Consider the following 18,370-nt stretch of genomic DNA (forward strand, 5'->3'; position numbering starts at 1 on the left):
GATTCAAGTAATTTAACAACCGGTTCTCTACCCTAATGATTTCTTCCAACAACCAGTTTGCCAAACTGCTCAGAAAGTTAACAACCGGTTCTCCCGAAGTGGTGCGAACTGGCTGAATCCCATCACTGGATCCAAGGGAATAGAATAGGTTTTTTTTAGAATAGAATAATTTTTTTTTTTGTAATTGGCCAAGCGTGATTGGACACACAAGGGATTTGTCTTGGTGCATATGCTGAAACCCCGGGAAAGAGGCCAGTCGTAGAAAAGCGGGGGGGGGGGGGACACAAAACCCAACCGATCTAGGTAGCGGATCTGAAAGCGATCCTTTGGGGATCGCGGGACCTCTGGCGGGGGGCAGATTCCACGGCTTAGGGCTCGCGGGGCGAATACAGCGCAACTACGCGACGGAGGGAAGGGTGGAGGAGGTGGAGCGGGGGGGAGAGAGAGAGAGAGGAAAAACTCCCAAAAATAGACCGCCGGAGGATTTAGGGTGTGGAAAAGCCGTAAGTTTCCTAGAAGGAATCGAAGCATTCAGCCCGGAGGCCACGCCTGTGTTTATAAATCCGGCGGGCGAGTGGCGGAGGGTGGGGGTGGGGGAACAACGGGAAGGAAAAGGGTGGGAGATGGGGGAAATATGCAGGCGGAGGCGCTGGACTGTGCAAGCAGGGCGGGAGAGGGGGAGGAAAAGTTCACCCGATCCTGGCTCGGGACAAGGCGTGGGGGGGGGGTGTTGTAGTGGAACCAGCTGCAACCCCCCAAAAAACACCCTCAGGGGCGGCGGGAGGGGGGGCAGTGTGGAAATCGCAGGGCCCGGATTGCAGTCGCGCGTGGCATCCCCCCACGCCCGAGTGGGGGGGACGTCTTCGTTGCCTTCGAAGACGCGCTCCGTCTTCGTTGCCTTCGGGTGGAAAGGGAGCGACGGGCCCTGCGCGGTATCCTGGGCTCTGCGCTCCGCAACGCCGCCCCCGGGCGCGCGCCCCCCCGTCGCCCACCCGCTTTAACTCACCCACTGCAGGAATTTGATGAAGCCGAGCGGCTCCTTGGCGGGCCCCAGATCCAAGCTAAAGCCGGACATTTCCAAGCGGGGAGCGAGCGGAGCGCGAGGGAGGGCGTCTCTTTCGGTTTCTCGCTCCGGGAAGGCGGAGCGGGGCAGGGCGGGGGAGAAAGGGGGCGGTTACGGGCCGAAGGGACAGCCGGCCTTCCTACCTGATTCACTCGCTCCGGGCTGACGGAGTGTCGTGACTGCTGGCGCTCCGCCCCGCGGCTGCAAGGCGTCGGCCGGCCCCGCCGCTGGTGACGGTCGCCCTTGGAACCGCGGGGTGAAGCGTGCGCTGGTTAGGCCCACAGCCTCCGTCGGGCTGTAGTAGTCCTTTGTAGTAGCGGCCCCTCTTCCTTCAGGGTCCGCTGGAGTTTCTGAGCGCTCCGCTGGTCCCGGTTTTGCTGATTGGCAAAATCAGGCCCTCTCGGCCTCTGAGAGCGGAAAAACAACCCTTTTCCTTGGCTTGGTGGGCTGGCTGTGATCCGTCATTTGCCTAACCTAACATTTTTCTTATTTTGGCCAGGTCACATGAGGGAATTTCACTGGAGAAAGCAATTATATTTGAAAGCTGTAAAAGGAAACTAAGCTCAAAGAACTCCGTGGGTGGACACCATCAAAGCGGACACCTGCCGGATTATTGTGCTTAATATTACTATTAGAATTTATGTTAAGGGGGAGAAGTGAATATGTTTATTACGTTCAATCTTAGTATGGTACAATCAGAGAAGTAATATGAATGTAATGAATACTGTTCTACATTTTGATGATCGCTGCGCAAAGATATTTGTACCCAGACGACACAGTTTAATGGAAGATGGAATTATTATACTAAAAAAATTTATATATATCACATATATAAAATTATATATATATTTGTTTTCTGAGGTTTATATAGGTATATATATACAATAAAATGTACACACACCCATATATACACACACACACACATATATATATATATGGCACCAGCTGGAGCATGGAAAAACTCATAGAAGTAGAGCAAGACTGGAAGATGTGGAGAGAGCTGACCCCGTAGAATTGCCAAGAGTCGGACAAGACTAAATGGATAACATCAACATTGGAGGTTTTAAAGAAGAGTTTGGACAACTATTTGTCTGAAATGGTGTAGTAGGGTTTCCTGCTTGTGGGGGTTGGGGTTGGACTAGAAGACCTCCAAAGTCCCCTCCAACTCTGTTATTCTGTTATCATCATCTTCTGGTCTTACCAATTTTCCATAGTCAATGAGATATTGGTGTTATATACAATGCAGGCTCAACCACTTGAAGGGGATAGGAGCTATCCAACAACAAATAGCTGACCTGTGTTTTAGCTTAGGAAATAGAATAGAATTTTTTTTTATTGGCCAAGTGTGATTGGACACACAAGGAATTTGACTTGGTGCATGTTCTCAGTGTACATAAAAGATACCTTCATCAAAGTACAACACTTACAACACTTAATGATAGTCATAGGGTACAAATTTAACACTTAATGATACAACACTTAATGATAGTCATAGGCTACAAATAAGCAATCAGGAAACAATATCGGTATAAATCGTAAGAATACAATGTTCCTCAAACTCAGAATGTTGAGGAAATGAGTGGGATTCAGTTCCCAGAATTCCCCAGCCAGTACTGTATACTGCCTGAGGAATCGTGGGAATTGAAATCCACACTTCTTAAAGTTGGTGAGGTGAAGAAAAGATGGTTTGAGACATCCACAAGTCTGGTAATAACCAGATAATGTTCCAGGCTATTCTCTATGTCCGAAAACAGATCAACTGCATAAGCCGTGTTTCTATATCTACTGTAGCTTGAAGCTCTTGAAAACATAGTTCCTGTGGCAGTAAGAGAATTGCTTACTAATCACTAAGTAATTCTGGTGAAATACAAAAATGCAAACTTGTAGCGTGAGTTCTTGTGGCCGCTGCAGAGTGACTGTTTTTTCCCCCTCCCTCTTCTCTGGCACTAATCCTTATTAAAGGAGTGAAGTTTCTAATCCTAAATGTCTCAAACCCAAGATTATAGCCACATCTTAAATTGGAATTGAGGCTCCTTAATAGATTGGGTGTTTCAGTGAGGTGGTTGCTGCTTAAAACAAAATTACCAGTATGTTCATTCCTTGTGGAAAAAATTGTACGCATTGCTGAGTGATTTTGAGTTCATTTAGTCTAGCCTCCTGCCAAATCAGAGCTCATTCATTCATTCCTAGTCAATATCCTTCTTATGTTTTCTTAAATTAATGATAAATGTTCAGTCTAGGCCAGGGGTCTGCAACCTTAAACACTCAAAAGAGCCATTTGGACCCATTTCCCACAGAAAAGAAAACACTGGGAGCCACAAAACCTGGATGGGCCTGACATGACACATGACACCACCACCCCCAGCCACACACATCCAGGTTTTGTGGCTCCCAGTGTTTTTTGTGGGAAACAGGTCTCTCTCTCTCTCTCTCTCTCTCCTTCCTCTTCCTCTTTCTCTTTCTCTTTCTCTCTCTCACTCTTTCTCTCTCTCTCATGCTCTCTCTCTCCGTGATCTCCTGCCCAGCTTCACATGTCAAGTGACTGTGAGGAGATGGTGAGGGACGGGGCCAGCCAATGGTGGGATGACCCGACAGGGAACCACAGCAGAGGGACGAAAGAGCTGCATGAGGATCCACAGCTGCAGGTTGCCGACAGCCGGTCTAGGCCAGTGTTCCCTAGCTGACTAGAGAGTTCTGGGAACTGAAGTCCACACATCTTAAAGTTGCTAAGGTTGAGAAACATGGATTAAAAAAAATGCTACTTCTGAGCTTTATGCTTTCATCCCAACCCAAAAAAATGGTATTGGAATACTTCCCTATGCAAAGAATATGATTGCATTTTGTATATTCATCTACGTAGATTCATCTTCTCAATATCTTGCACCTGTATTTTGGTTACATCAAAATCACTCTTTTTTTTAAAGTAATCACCTGAACCAACAAACATCATACAATTTTGAAAGTGCCAGATATCTGATGTGGAAAATTTTTGACGCCAGAAAATTTCTTTCACTGAAAGTTTTCCAGACTTGATCTCAAAAATATTTCCGATATTAATTTTCTTAAGTAAACCTGTATTTCCCCAGGGCAGGTTGCTTAATGTTCATTATTTCTTGGATGTAATGCTGTTAAAAAAATCAAATATCAATTTTTTACTAAAATGAAATATAAATGTCAACTGTTTCACTGCTTTGTGGGATATTTTTTTTTTGAAATGCTGTATATCGTTATATAACAGTACTCTTACTGTACACAATTGCACTTGTGCAGATGTGTGCAAATTATTTGGATTAGTTGCAATGAACAGTAACTGATTAGGAAGAAGAAACGATTTACCTTCATATCAAGTAAAATAAGACTTAGAGAAGGCAGGATTGAACCAGGCCTGCGTTTATGTGCCTGGATTGTGGGTAACATTGTGATTCTTGATAAAAAGGACTACAATGTAACTGCATTGAGTAGCAATCCCAGGCCAAAAGGTTGACAGAAGTTGAAAATAAGGTGGCAGGAAACAGTCTTCTTTAACCTAATGACAGCCAGTCTGGATAATAAAACTTTCAGCTTCAACTCTATGTTGATCATAATAACGATGCTTTTCTCTTGCTCTCAAAATTATTCGGGGCATTTGTTGATATTTGATTTTGTCTGAATGCCTGGCTCTTTTTTTTCTGTGCAGGAAAAAAATTCTCGCTATTTTGCTCATACCCTCAAGATCTTTTAATGGGAAACTCCCTTCAAAACTGCCCCTACGGGCTAGGAAGTCAAGACGTATCCACCCTCTCTTTTTTTCTTTGGAGCTAGTAAGGTAGAATGACCCAATTCAGAATTTCACTAGTTCGGATATGATAATATTTTCATACAAGATGGACGCGCGGCCTTCATTCATTCTTCTTCAACTTTTGACAAGTTTGAAACGAATAAGCTGCTTGCCACTTTGTAGGCACGCTCGGTCTCAGACTGACTCCACAGAGGAGTGGAGGGGCGAGACCAGATCACCCGTCACTACCAACGACCCCACCCCAGACATGTGGGAGCCTTTGCACGGTTGACTTTGCAAACTCATTCGCGAACGCAGCTTCTCAAGGGGAAAAACCCTTCTTGTAGCTTCTTCCGGGATTACATAGATCGCGCGGCCGAGCAGAGAGCTGCGTCGCAGACTGCAATTCCCAGCATTCAACGGGAACGGGAATCCGGCCTCGCACTGCATCCTGGAACCTGTAGTCTTGTAGCTGTACCCCAGGCTGAGCGCAAAGGAGATTCTCACTTCCTATTAGCTGTTTTAAATAAAAAAAAGATTTCTCTCGCCACAGTTCATGGAGAAGAGCAATAGCACTCCGCGTCGTAAAGCAAAGGCGAAACCCGAATTTTATTCTTTGTACAGACATTCAAAGCAGATCCTCCGACCTCCCTGCCCTCCCTCCTTCTCTCTCTCGCCTAGGCGAGCGACCATTACGCCCGTCTCAATCGTTCACCATGCCTCAGGGCCGTTCGGGCTCGAATGCGGCCGCGGTGCCCGACGGGAAACTTAGTTTCTCTCCTTTCACCGCCTCAGCCGGACTGCAGAGGGCCCAGCCGAAGCGGGGACTCTTTTTCCCACAATTCGCATCCACGTCGGAAGGGCGTTTCCGGCCCGCGGCGCCCGACGGGAACCGCGGTCCCGGAGTCTCGCCCCCTCCTCTTTCTCTCAGGGCACAGCTGCCCGGCGCGGGACTCGGACTCCCAGGCTGCCTCGCGCCGCGAGCTGTGTGGAGGCGCTGGTGGAGGATTGTTATTGTGGTGGCCCGGCCCCCTTAGACTCCTCTCAGTGTTTAAAGATGGCGGCGGCGGCGGCTGCTGCGGCGGGAGGAGGCGGCGGCGGCGGCGGCAGTATCGGCGGCTCCTCCTCCTCTTCGTCCTGGGCCTCGGTGCCGCGGGGCCGCTTTCCGGGACGGCCCGGCGGGTGCCGCGCGCGGGGAGCCGGGGCCGGCAGCCGCGCGCGGATCTCGCTGCTGGCGCCGCAGCTGCTGCTCTGGGCCGCCTCCGGAGAGAGCGAGCGGGCCGTGGCGGCGGCGGGGGACACCACCCTGGGGAGCCTGCTGGGCCTCAGCCGGAGCTGGCGCCGCCTGCAGAGCCTTCTGGGGGACAGCAGCGGCAGCGAGGAAGAGCCGGTGAGATTCCCGCGGTGGCGGTGGCGGCGTCGGCTTCGCGGCCCTTTTGACAAGGAGGGCGGCCCTTGGCGCCACCGAGCCCCCGCTCCCTTCCCGGCCGGGCGGAGCGGCCGTTGCACGCGACGAGGCGGCGTGTTGACCTTTCTGTCCCTCTCTCTCCCTCTCAACTCCCCCCTCCCTCCCTCCCTCCCGCCTTTCTCTTCTCTCTCCCCCCTCCCCCCCCGCAAAAAAAAATCATCGGGCGTCTCCTCCTGGGAGACTCGCAGCAAGTGGGCTGCGGTGCTCAGGCGGGGCAGATTCCCGCTCGCCATCCCGGCGTCCAGGCAGGGAGTGTGGTGGCAGCCTTTCCCTTCCTGGATCGGGGGTGGGGGGTGGGGGTCGTGGGGACGGAGCCGGGCCTGCGTTTCCTGCACGTGGATTGCGGCGGCCTTGGGGGGGCGGGAGGAGGAGGAGGAAGAGGAGGAGGGAGGGTGTGGAGGGGTTTCCAGCTGACTGGCGCTGCTTTCCGGGCTTCAGGAGTGACTTCTGCTGGCTGCTTTAAAATGCTTCCGAGTGGGGGTGGGGGTGTCCTCCGAGTAGTGTTCGATAGCCTCCCCTCCCGCGCTTCCCAAGGAAAAAACAAAAAAATACACAACAACCCGGCTCTGGGGATTTGCAGCTGAGCTGGCAGGGAGCAATCCTGGAACTTTGCTTCTCCAAGCCGGGCTCCTCCCTTTGTGCCGCTTTGGCATGGATGGCGGTGTGCAACTAGTTCAGGTGTGATGGGGTAGCCATGGTGAACAGATGCTGTCCTCCTTGGGGGGGGGTGAAAACCATGGAGGAGGAGGAGGGGTTTGCTTTCCAGCCCTTGTTGTTTGCAGAGGCAGCTGTTCTCCCTCTTTTGCTCCTAGGTGCTCTTTCAATAGTGGCTCTTTGGGGGAGAGGGAGGAGGGCCTGTTCCTGGTTAGGTGGGGGTGTGGTTCAGACATATGCTGGCCTTTGTTTCTTCCTGGATCCTCCAGAGTTAACTCTTCGAACAGTCACCTGCTGCACAGGCTTTCTTTTCCTCCTCCTCCATCTCCATCCTCCTGTATGCATCCTGATCCTTGGAGGAACCAGCTTAACCGGAGAGGTCCTTCCCTACAGCTTCTTACAAAGCAGCTTGGCAGATCCTTGCATGATTCTAAGGAAATCCCTTGATTCCTGGAAGGGCTGGAGGGTTTCTTTGAAGAAAGAGGTTGCTTGCTTGCTTCCAGGAACTTCAGAAAGTTACTTGGGAACATCCAGGAAGCTGGAAATGTCTTGGAAGTGCCAGAAACAGGCTTGACTTTCCTATATTTGTGGCAGCTCCTTGGGTATGAATTTGCATTTCCATAATCTTAATCCGGAACGATGTGGAGAAAAAACATTTAGCCAAAGCTGAGGTTAGCAGTAGGTGAAGGGATGTCCCCTCCCCTGGCAGAGGCTATTGATATGGAAGAGCTTTCTGTCATGAGACCCACTTACAGACATCCACTCAATATGCAGTAGACGTTTCCCCTACTTCAGCTTGATTGGCATCGGCCTTGAACTTTTACAACTTATCTTTTTCCCTCCCTTGGAAGCACCACATCAAATAGGCCTTTGCCAGCTATTTTTGTATTTGGGGGAGTTTGCGGTTGCTGATTGCAAAATGATGGGTTATGGCTGGCTGACAGTTTTCAGAAGCCGGGTGACATCAAGCACCTAGTCTTCTAGAAGAAGCTAAGGGAATCAATTCTAACAGAAAGTCTATGTGGCCTTTGAAAACAAGGCCACTATTAAAAGGTTTGAGAATTGTTTGGCATGGGTCACTGCTTCCTAAGGTGGAATGCTTTACGTCTTAGGATAGACAGTGGCCTCAGGCCTAACATGGCAAAGCAAAGCAAAGCAAAGCAGATACCTAGTTAGTACTTCAAGTGGGGTTTCTTTCCTCACCTGCTGCAGTAGATGTGGTCTCTGTGGTCCCAGATGAAAAATTGCAAGCCCGTCACTCCCGCCCCCCTGCTATCTCACACCTTTCACAAAAGACTAAAAGACGTGCCGTGTTCGTATTTCTAAAGCCACACTTGTGGGAGTTCGGCTACAGCTCTTGTGAGGATGATTTTGTCATCAAGGTTTTTCTTCCTCCTTTGATTTTGTCATTTGGGTGTAACTTGATGGTTGGCCTTAGTGACATCATTTAGCTTGCATGAGAAAGACGGTATAAGCCCTATTCTTATTCCTTCTCCCTTAGCACTTGACATCTTGTCAACAGCACAAGAAGAGAGCAACAGGGCCTTCTTGGGATTTGTAAAGTGACATTTTAGGTTGATTAGGTGCTAGGTAGGCAGAAGGTACTTAGAAGGCTTTGTACTCCCCATCAAAACTGATGAAAATTAATCTCGGTTGTGGTGAGTTTGAACCTAAGTCTCTGCCTCTTAAAAGAAAGGGCTATAAGATTTATCTGGTTTACTGCTGTGCACAATACAGCAGCCAACCCAATGAATATGAAAAGCTTGCAAACAGGATACAAGGGTGCCAGTTGTTTTCTTTCAAGAATGGCATGATCTTTGATTTTAGAGATTAATATACACCTATCAAAATTAGTGATATTTTGTAGCCCAATCTTCTATTAGTGCCACAGTCCCCTTCATGCTTAAATTGATAGCACAACAAGCACAATTGACCACAACTAGTGTTTAGTACATTCCATAGCTATAATGGTGCAAACAAGTATATTTTTCTGAATAGCTACAAATCTTGTGTATAGCTTCATTAAATTCACTATTTCAATAGGAAGAAAAGTGTTTCTCTACTTTTTCCTTTTCTGTAATTTCTCCCTTGCTTTTTTTTTTTTTTTAGTGTGTCCTTTCCTTGCCGATGGCTCTTACATGATCCTTGCTTAGTGTAAACAAGTACTGTATGTAGAACTTGGGAACTGAAAGATTCAATTGTTCTTTGTTTCAGTTCATCTATGCAGTTTTTGCGCTACAGACCAAGCAGGCCTCAATTAGAGTTCCATTAATAATGGTATATACATTTTCCTTACAAGTTAAGTTTTCCATTACAGCCTGATAATTACACATTTCATGCCACCTGATTCAATACATTCTAAGACAAAATTCTAGTCCCTGGGAAATATATTTTACTACATGTCCCCAAACTATAGCCTTTTCATAGCTCCAGAGCCGCCTGTGGGCCTTGTGATATAGGAACTGCATGGACACTGCATATCCTTAAGTAGACCTAACGAGTTTAAAACCAGGAAAGGAAAAAAAAATCTATATCAACTTGAAAAAAAGAAACCTCCGAAGCATCTTAGCTCTGACCTTGTGCTTCATCATCACTCCACTCATTGCATCTTTTTTAAAAAATTCTGATTATAGTTCCCAACTATCAAAATGTTGTCCCCTCCAGGGTTAAAACCCTCAAAATATGGTTTGAAGGCACCCTGGGTGAATGACGTGGATCAGGGGTCTCCAACCATGGAAACTTTCAGACTTGTGGACTTCAACTCCCAGAATTCCTCAGCCAGCTTTGCTGGCTGAGGAACTCTGGAGTTGAAGTCCACAAGTCTGAAAGTTGCCAAGGTTGGAGACCCCTGACGTGGATCATAGAATACACCTCAGAATTCATTGCAATGGACAGATTAAACAGAAGGCTTGCAGAGCTAGTAAGGAATGGTCATAGTATTTGGGCTACAGTAATACAGGCAGTCCTCGACATACAACGGTTCATTTAGTGACTGTTCAAAGTTACAGCGGCACTGAAAAAAGTGAGTTGCAACCCTTTTTCACCCTTATGGCCGTTGTATCCTCCCCATGGTCACGTGATCAAAATTCAGACTGGCTTGGCAACTTGACTCACGTTTATGATGGTCGCAGTGTCCCAGGGTCACGTGATCCCCTTTTGTGACCTTCTGACAAGCAAAGTCAATGGGGAAGCCAGATTCGCTTAACAACCGGGTTACTAATTTAGCAACTGAAGTGACTCCCTTAACAACTTTGGCAGGAAAGGTCATCAAAGCGGGCAAAATTCACTCAACAACTGTCTCGCTTAGCAGCAGGAATGTTGGGCTCAATTGTGGTCGTAAGTCATGGACTACCTGTAGAGAACCTATATGATTTCTAACAACAAGCTCCCAGATTATCACCGTCAAGATGACAGGTATTTCAGAGAAAAGCAGAATCCTTCAATGTATTTCCAGTTTGGCCTAAAGCTGCTGGTTTCTACAAGTATAAATAATCCCCCAAATAAAACGATTTAAGATCTTTATTTCCTTCCCCATGCCCCCTCAAACATACCCAATAAGGTGTAACCTCCTAGCTCTTCATGAAATACGCTGCCAGTGATATAGTACTACTGGTAGCAGCAACTGAACCTCCATATTCGTTTGTACCATCCCTCTTCCACCGCAAATGCATGAGCATCTATCCTACTGCGAAATGTGTCAGGACCCACAGGCAGCTCATCCGCATCTTCTATTTCCTCAGGGCAGTTATATATGGGTGGCAATGGGTGTCCCATAAAAAGCTTTCCTTATTTTGCATCTCACGGGAACAGTTCTAGGATGTGCTAGTGACAGTTGATCAAGAGTCAAAGCAAAATGAACTTTGAGGCAATACTTTTAATTCATCCAGAGGTTAGCACGGACGAGTTTCTCTCATATCTCATTGCTTGGACTCACCTGTTCTCTTTTGCATACTTTTCCCTCCATGCTTCTTTGTCTCTTAGAAAATTTCGCCTTTGCTGTAACTGTAGAATTTTTGCAGGATGAAATATGTATAATACCCACACCCATAGGTAAATCGTTGGAAACATCATAAATTATGCTTGGTGTGTGTATGTATCTACAGTTACATCAAAGACAAAATGTGTTTGTGTGTGTATACACACACACACACACACACACACACACACATGCATAATTTGTGGCTGTATCTCATCTATGCATACTTACAGGGAAGAAACCCCAAGCAAAGGTATCCCAACTAACATTTGTTTCAGTTAATAACGTTTTATGTGCTGGTTGCTTGGGGAGAATCATTTACTGTCCTCAGGTAAACAGCTATCTCAATCTAGCCAACTTTGATTGAAATAAAACTTGCCTAACGTTTTAAGTCACACTTGTAATTCTCAAATTACAACCGTTGTTCAAAAGTTTACAACGGCAGTGAAAAAGGACTGTTTTTCTCACAACTGTTGCAACATCCCCATGGTCACCTGATCAAAATTCAGGCGCCTGGCAACTGGCATGTACTTATGACGGTTGCAGTGTCCTGGGACCATGTGATCGATCCCCTTTTGTGATCTTCTGACAAGCAGAGTCAATGGAGAAACCAGATTCACTTGAACAAGCGTGTTGCTAACTTAACAACTGTAGCGATTCACTTAACGACTGTGGCAAGAAATGTCATAAAATGAAACAAAACAATTGTCTTGGTTAGCAATGGAAATTTGGGGCTCAGTTTTGGTTATAGGCCGAGGCTGACCTGTACAGTCAACTGTGGCAGTTCGAAAATGGGTGGACTTCAGCTCTCAGAATTGATATTATCTAGTATGTGTAATATTAATATTTCAGGAAGAGAATGTGCTTGGTATCGGTTCTTATTATGACTGGTTTCAGAAACATTTGTGCATATGAGTTTGAAGACTGTTTCAGTAATATTCTTCCTTTGAGGGTTGAATTTCCTGTGATTTACAGCTAGGTGCTTTATTTATTTATTTATTTATTGTTTAAATGTATATACCGCCCTTCTCCGAAGACTCAGGGCGGTGTACAGCATAGATAAAACAAATGTACAGAAGAATTAAAATACAATATATATTTAAAAATCTAATTCCATGAGCTGAGAATTTAAAATAGGAAGATAAAATTATAAAATAAAATAGCCCTGCTAAACCCTCCGCTAAAAACCCTCAATTAAAATTTATCATTAGGCCAGCCCTCCTTGATGAAAGAAAAAAGTCTTAAGCTCGCGCTTAAAGGTCTGGAGATCGGGGAGTAAGAGTAGCCCCACGGGTAGTTCATTCCACAGGGCAGGAGCCCCCACAGAGAACGTTCTTCCCCTGGGGGCCGCCAGCCGACATTGTTTGGCTGACGGCACCCTAAGGAGGCCCTCCCTGTGGGAGCGCACAGGTCGATGGGAGGCTACTGGTGGCAGCAGGCGGTCCCGTAAGTATCCCGGTCCCATGGCATGGAGCGCCATGGTATGGAGCGCTTTGATTACTAGACAGAAGTTAAGGAACAGAAAGGAAACTTTTCCCTCTTAATTTTTCGTGCCAAAGAACTGATTATTGTCTGTAATCCATTCTTTAGCCTATACCCGTGATGGGGAACCTATGGCACGTGTGCCGCAAGTGGCATGCAGCGCCCTCTCTATGGGCACGGAAGCTGTCGCCCCAGTTCAGTTCCGGTGCGCATGCGCTCACGTGCCTCCCACCCACCAACCAACTAGTTGCTGGGTCTCTGCCACGCATGTGTGGGGATGGGGTGCATGCGGGGGGTGCTTGCGCTCATGCATGGGCGGTGGGGCGCCTGCACAGGGCCTCATGCGCACGCACGCGGGGCAGCGTGCATGTGCAGGGGCAGCGTGCACATTGCATTTTGGGGGTTTGGGCGGGGCGCACTTTGGACACTCGGTCCGGAAAAGATTAGCCATCACTGGCCTATACAGTAGCATTAATTCTGGCCAGCATGGATGAACTCGGATTTGCCTTGGTATTTTCTTGAGCCTATTTTTTTTTTCCATTTCCAAGGTGCATAAAAGTACAGAATCACGAATGGGTTGAGACATTCAGCAGCCTTTGCCAGCTCAGGCCTGTGTGCAAGAGTGAATGAATAACATTCTTGCACTATATCCCTCTTTGTGCTGTATCAGGGTTGGAAGATGGATTAGTTGAAAGCTGGGGTGTCAGCCATGCGTTTATGTAATTAATTGGTGCACTGAAATATGTAATATCTATGAACATTCTGGTAGAACTGGGCTGCTTTCTGTTCCAGGGACTCTTTTGAGAGCCTGGTGGAACCTGCAAGTTCCTGCAAATCCTTCTCAGAAGAATTAATATAAATATATAAAATGAAATAAAGTTGTATTCCCCCCCCCATCCATAATCATCTGATTATAGAGAAGTTAGTTGATTCCTTTTAAAGTGCTTTCTCTCAGCTAAAATTGCTCCCAAGAACTGAGCCAACCAGGGTGGATAAAAATCGATGATTTTAGAATATATATTAAAAAAAGGATTTTTAAAAATTTAAATCAGATTTTTTTTAAAATTTTTATCAAATTTATTTTAATAAAATGCTTTTGGGGTAAAAATCTATCCAAAGATAGTTTTCTATTTAAGATACATTACTAATTTAGTTTATTTAGCATGAAATGGAGCTTAGTTACATAGCATGAGGCTGTATATTCTGCAATATTGGGACTGTCGGTGAGTCAACAGCAGGTCAGAGGAGGAGCCGGTGCAGGACAAAGATGACAGTTGCTCTTTAAAAATTATGATTTAAATTGAGTTGATTTAAATCGAGCCTTTTTACTAGTGATTTAAATCATTCAAATCCACTTGATTTAAATCAGATCCACCCTGGAGCCAACCCACCTATCTTGCTGATATTTAATAAGAATACCTGCAAATTAGTTGCACCTTGCCTTGAATTTTAATAGGGAAGGAAGATAGGATATAAATATAATAAAATCATTTCATGTGCATGCCCCCAAACAAAACAATAAACCAGGAGTTCTGCTTTTTTAAATGGTATTGTGCCCCACAGCCTATTCATTCATTTCCTCTCTTTGAGTTGGTGAACATCCTGCACAGCTGAATGTTAACAAGAATCTGGGATTATGGTTAAATATGTCTAAAAAGCCAGATTTTATAAAAATAACAGTGATCCCTGGTTTATAAATCTGCTGCTTTGTAATCCCTGGTTTAGAGACAATATTGTGCTAAATGTATATGATTACTTTATCCATTTACTGTCCATGCTGCTCGCCCAAGGATACACTGTGTAGTTTGCAGCTTAATAAGCCAGAATTCCTAACTTGTTCTGTATGATGGCACATAATTCTGTATTGATTGATCGATCAGAATACAGAAGACAATAATAAAACTCTCTATAACATAATAGAGCAAATAAGAAAGAAAATACAATTCCTATTTCTGTATCATCGCTACAGTTTTACTTCGATAAGATCCATATATCGAGTTCTCAATTGTGCTGTTTTATTCAGGTAATGCTGGGTGGGGAATTCTGGAAATTGAAGTCCACAAAGTCTTAAAGTTGCCAAAGTTGGGCGCTTCTGGTCTAAACCCACTTGCCTCTCTTTGTTTTCCCAAATCCTACCATTCAGGGCTTCTAAGTGCTTCCAAATTGTTTCAGAAAGAAGCCTGGCATCATCATCATCATCATCATTGTCAGGCTAGAGACTTTCCTTTCTTGACCTCTGCTTTCAGCTGCAGGAGCCGTCTCCGTTTCCTGTGTTTGTTTTTCAAGTGATCCGTATGCCCCATCGCCAGGAGAAAATGCTGACAGCTCTTTCTGTCCCCATGCTGAATAATAAGCTCCATTCGGCACTCTGATCGGATGAGCCGGCGGGAGAGAAAAGTTGGAAGCGTTTGTTAGCCAGGCAGGGCTCAGTTTTAATGCGTATTCCTGTTTTCAGATCACTCCTGAATGACCTTACTGGGGTGGGTGGGTGTCCCATTCCCAGTGGTCACCAGCTGGAGAGGGCTACTGTTGATTAATGCATTTGTTTTGGAGATGAAGATGTGGTGTCGCTCCGCAGCAACTGGCCATTGCCATATTATTATTATTTTTTTATTATTATTATTTTTTTTGTTTACATTTATACCCCGCCCTTCTCCGAAGACTCAGGGCGGCTTACAGTGTATAAGGCAATAGTCTCATTCTATTTGTATATATTTTTACAAAGTCAAGTACGAGCGGTCAGCTTTAAAATTTTGAAAAATTTGTGCCCTTGGATTTTAGTTAAGAATTTCCCTTTCGCAAAGAGAAAGGCAGAAATGCCTGTTTTTTTCTCTGACCCTGAAAACAGCTGCGTTTGACTGCTTTGCCATGTGATCTTTAATCTTGAGAGAATATGGCCTCAAAACAGAAAAAAAAGTCTCCTCACTTCATTTCTGCTGTTTCTTTCTTGATTTTCTGCAGAAGCCCTGCCAGCTTTCACTGAATCTGTACCTGATCTCAGCATACACTCTTGTTTTTTTTAAATTGCCATCTGTTTCCCAGGTGCTGCTACCTTGACTACGTCTTGACAGTTGGGTCTGAAATCTAGCGATTTATCATGGATCACCTGTCAAAAGAAAAAAAAAAAGAGTTTTCGGTCTCTTTGTAGAATTATTTTTTTCTCTTTACTGTTGAGGCCCAGGATTGTTTCGCCCTCTGTTTTCAAAACTTAACACCTTTTTTCTTCCTTTCTGAAACTGAGGACTAATCCACAGGCATTCAAATCTTATTAAAAGCTTCTGTGTTGGAGGGGGCGGAGGGGGGGGGCAGCAGACAGTCGCTCTGATTTGGTCGACCTTTCAAATCTAAATTATAAATAATAAAAGCAATGCAGATCTAATAAAGTTCCATGCAGAATTGTCAACTTGATCCTTCCTTTACAATAGATTCAGTGTACCACTTGTGGGTTTGTCTCTCTCTTTCTCTCTCTCTCTCTCTCTCTCTCTCTCTCTCTCTCTCTCTGTGTGTGTGTGTGTTTGTGTGTGTGTGTGATCCGTGTGTTAAAATGGCCAACCTTTTCTGCTGTATGTACCCATGGGCCTAGGGTATTTTCCCCATTCTTTCCCCAAAGTTAACGGGAAAGGTATCCCATTAAGAGCCGTGGTGGTGCAGTGGTTAGAATGCAGTACTGCAGGCTACTTCTGTTGACTGCCAGCAGTTTGGCAGTTCGATTCTCACCTGCTCAAACCATCTGAGGTCGGTAAAATAAGGACCCAAATTGTTGCGGGCAAGATGCTGACGCTGTAAACCTCTTAGACAGGGCTGTGAAGCAGTGTATAAGTCTTAACTGCTATTGCTATCCAAAAGTTGTTCCTGTTTCAGTAAATGTCGGGGGAGCTTCACAATCATCCAGATCATGGTTGTCCCAAAAGTGCTTTTTCAAGAGGCAACTGAACTTACTTTCTTTTTCCATGAAGACGTTTTGCTTCTCGTCCAAGAAGCTTCTTTATGCTTTTGGGACGAGAAGAGAAGAGAAGAGAATAGAATAGAATAGAATAGAATAGAATAGAATAGAATAGAATAGAATAGAATAGAATAGAATAGAATAGAATAGAATAGAATAGAATTTTTATTGGCCAAGTGTGATTGGACACACAAGGAATTTGTCTTGGTGCATATGCTCTCAGTGTACATAAAAGAAAAGATACGTTCATCAAGGTACAACATTTACAACACAATTGATGATCAATATATCAATATAAATCATAAGGATTGCCAGCAACAAGTTATAGTCATACAGTCATAAGTGGAAAGAGATTGGTGATGGGAACAATGAGAAGATTAATAGTAGTGCAGATTCAGTAAATAGTCTGACAGTGTTGATGGAATTATTTGTTTAGCAGAGTGAGGGCCTTCGGGAAAAAACTGTTCTTGTGTCTAGTTGTTCTGTGCTCTATAGCGTCGTTTTGAGGGTAGGAGTTGAAACAGTTTATGTCCAGGATGCGAGGGATCTGCAAATATTTTCACGGCCCTCTTCTTGATTCGTGCAGTATACAGGTCCTCAATGGAAGGCAGGTTGGTAGCAATTATTTTTTCTGCAGTTCTAATTATCCTCTGAAGTCTGTGTTTTTCTTGTTGGGTTGCAGAACCGAACCAGACAGTTATAGAGGTGCAAATGACAGACTCAATAATTCCTCTGTAGAATTGGATCAGCAGCTCCTTGGGCAGTTTGAGCTTACTGAGTTGGCACAGAAAGAACATTCTTTGTTGTCCTTTTTTAATGATGTTTTTGATGTTAGCTGTCCATTTGAGATCTTGCGATATGATAGAACCCAGAAATTTGAAGGTTTCTACTGTTGATACTGTGTTGTCAAGTATTGTGAGAGGTGGAAGTATGGAAGGGTTTTTCCTAAAGTCTACCACCATTTCTACGGTTTTGAGTGTGTTCAGTTCCAGATTGTTTTGGTTGCACCACAAGGCTAGTCGTTCGACCTCTCGTCTATATGCGTGAAACATCTTCAAGGAAAAACAAAGGAAGTCCAGTCACCTTTTGAAAAAAGCACTTGTGGGACATCCCGTTTTCAGTTGTGTTGGGCTAGGGGGGTTGTGTGACTCTGACCGCATTCTGCAATGTTGTCTGTGATAAGTATGGCACCCCCTCTTTGTGTTGGAATGACCATGGTTACTTTTCTTTCTCCTGGCAGGAAGAGTTCTTGGGCTTCCATTCAGAGGATGACACTTTTCAAAGCTCGCTGCGTGCTGCTCTAAGATCTAAAAGAGGTAAGGAATTTCTTTAGGCATCAATGGGTGGTTTGGGTCCTACTTGGCAAATATGGTCTTCAGCTGTGGTGGGTTGCCTCTGGTTCAGACCGGTTCTATAGAACCGGTAGTAAAACCAGCAGGAGGCTCCACCCAGTGACCCAAACGTCATCAAAACTCTGCAAGCACAGGCACAATGCAAACCGGTAGTAAAGATAAATAGAACCTACCCCTGGTCTTCAGGGTTGGGCATGGGCCAAACTCAAAAGATTCTCGTGAGAGTTTGGCCTTCTGTCTTAACATCTTGTGGTGGGGTTTTAATGTTCTCACCCAAAACTTCATGTGGCATCAGTTGAGAGCAGAGCAATAGTTGTCAATCTTGCAAAGTGATAATAATCCCAATTGTTATTTGACATTTATGCTTTTAATTAATTTTGAGTGTCCCACTGCTCCACCACGGCTCCTCCAAATGGTAATCCTATGACCCTGGGTCACCACAGCCATCATAATTACAGGCTGATTACCAAGTGCCAGGATTTTGATCATGTGCGAGTATGGGGATGCTACTATGGTTGTAAGTGTGAGGACCAGTTGTAAGTCACATTTTTCACTGCTGTTGTCATTTTGAATGGTTGCTAAACCAGTGGTTGCAAATTGAGGTCTACCTCTATGAACAGAATAGAGCAGGGGTATCAAACCCAAGGCCCGTGGGCTGGATCCTGCCCACAATGT

General features: G+C 45.3%; 2 protein-coding genes across 4 annotated transcripts in view; one reads left to right on the top strand and one right to left on the bottom strand.

Annotated features, from left to right (window-relative positions):
- Positions 1–1,162, bottom strand: part of LOC131204282 (synaptophysin-like protein 1) — a 44,720-nt gene extending 43,558 nt beyond the window's left edge. Inside the window, exon 1 of the mRNA XM_058195386.1 lies at positions 1,007–1,162. Within this exon, the coding sequence (XP_058051369.1) occupies positions 1,007–1,075 (69 nt within the window). The 5' untranslated portion in view covers positions 1,076–1,162. The remainder of the gene's footprint in view (positions 1–1,006) is intronic.
- Positions 1,163–5,465: 4,303 nt separating this feature from the next.
- KMT2B (lysine methyltransferase 2B) overlaps positions 5,466–18,370 on the top strand; it is a 73,733-nt gene continuing 60,828 nt past the window's right edge. For all 3 annotated transcript variants that reach the window (XM_058195369.1, XM_058195371.1, XM_058195370.1), the window contains exons 1-2: positions 5,466–6,210; positions 17,584–17,659. In XM_058195369.1, coding sequence (XP_058051352.1) covers positions 5,878–6,210; positions 17,584–17,659 — 409 coding nt within the window. In that variant the 5' untranslated portion in view covers positions 5,466–5,877. The remainder of the gene's footprint in view (positions 6,211–17,583; positions 17,660–18,370) is intronic.

This window comes from Ahaetulla prasina, chromosome 10, assembly GCF_028640845.1.
Source record: "Ahaetulla prasina isolate Xishuangbanna chromosome 10, ASM2864084v1, whole genome shotgun sequence".
NCBI classification, from domain to species: domain Eukaryota; kingdom Metazoa; phylum Chordata; class Lepidosauria; order Squamata; family Colubridae; genus Ahaetulla; species Ahaetulla prasina.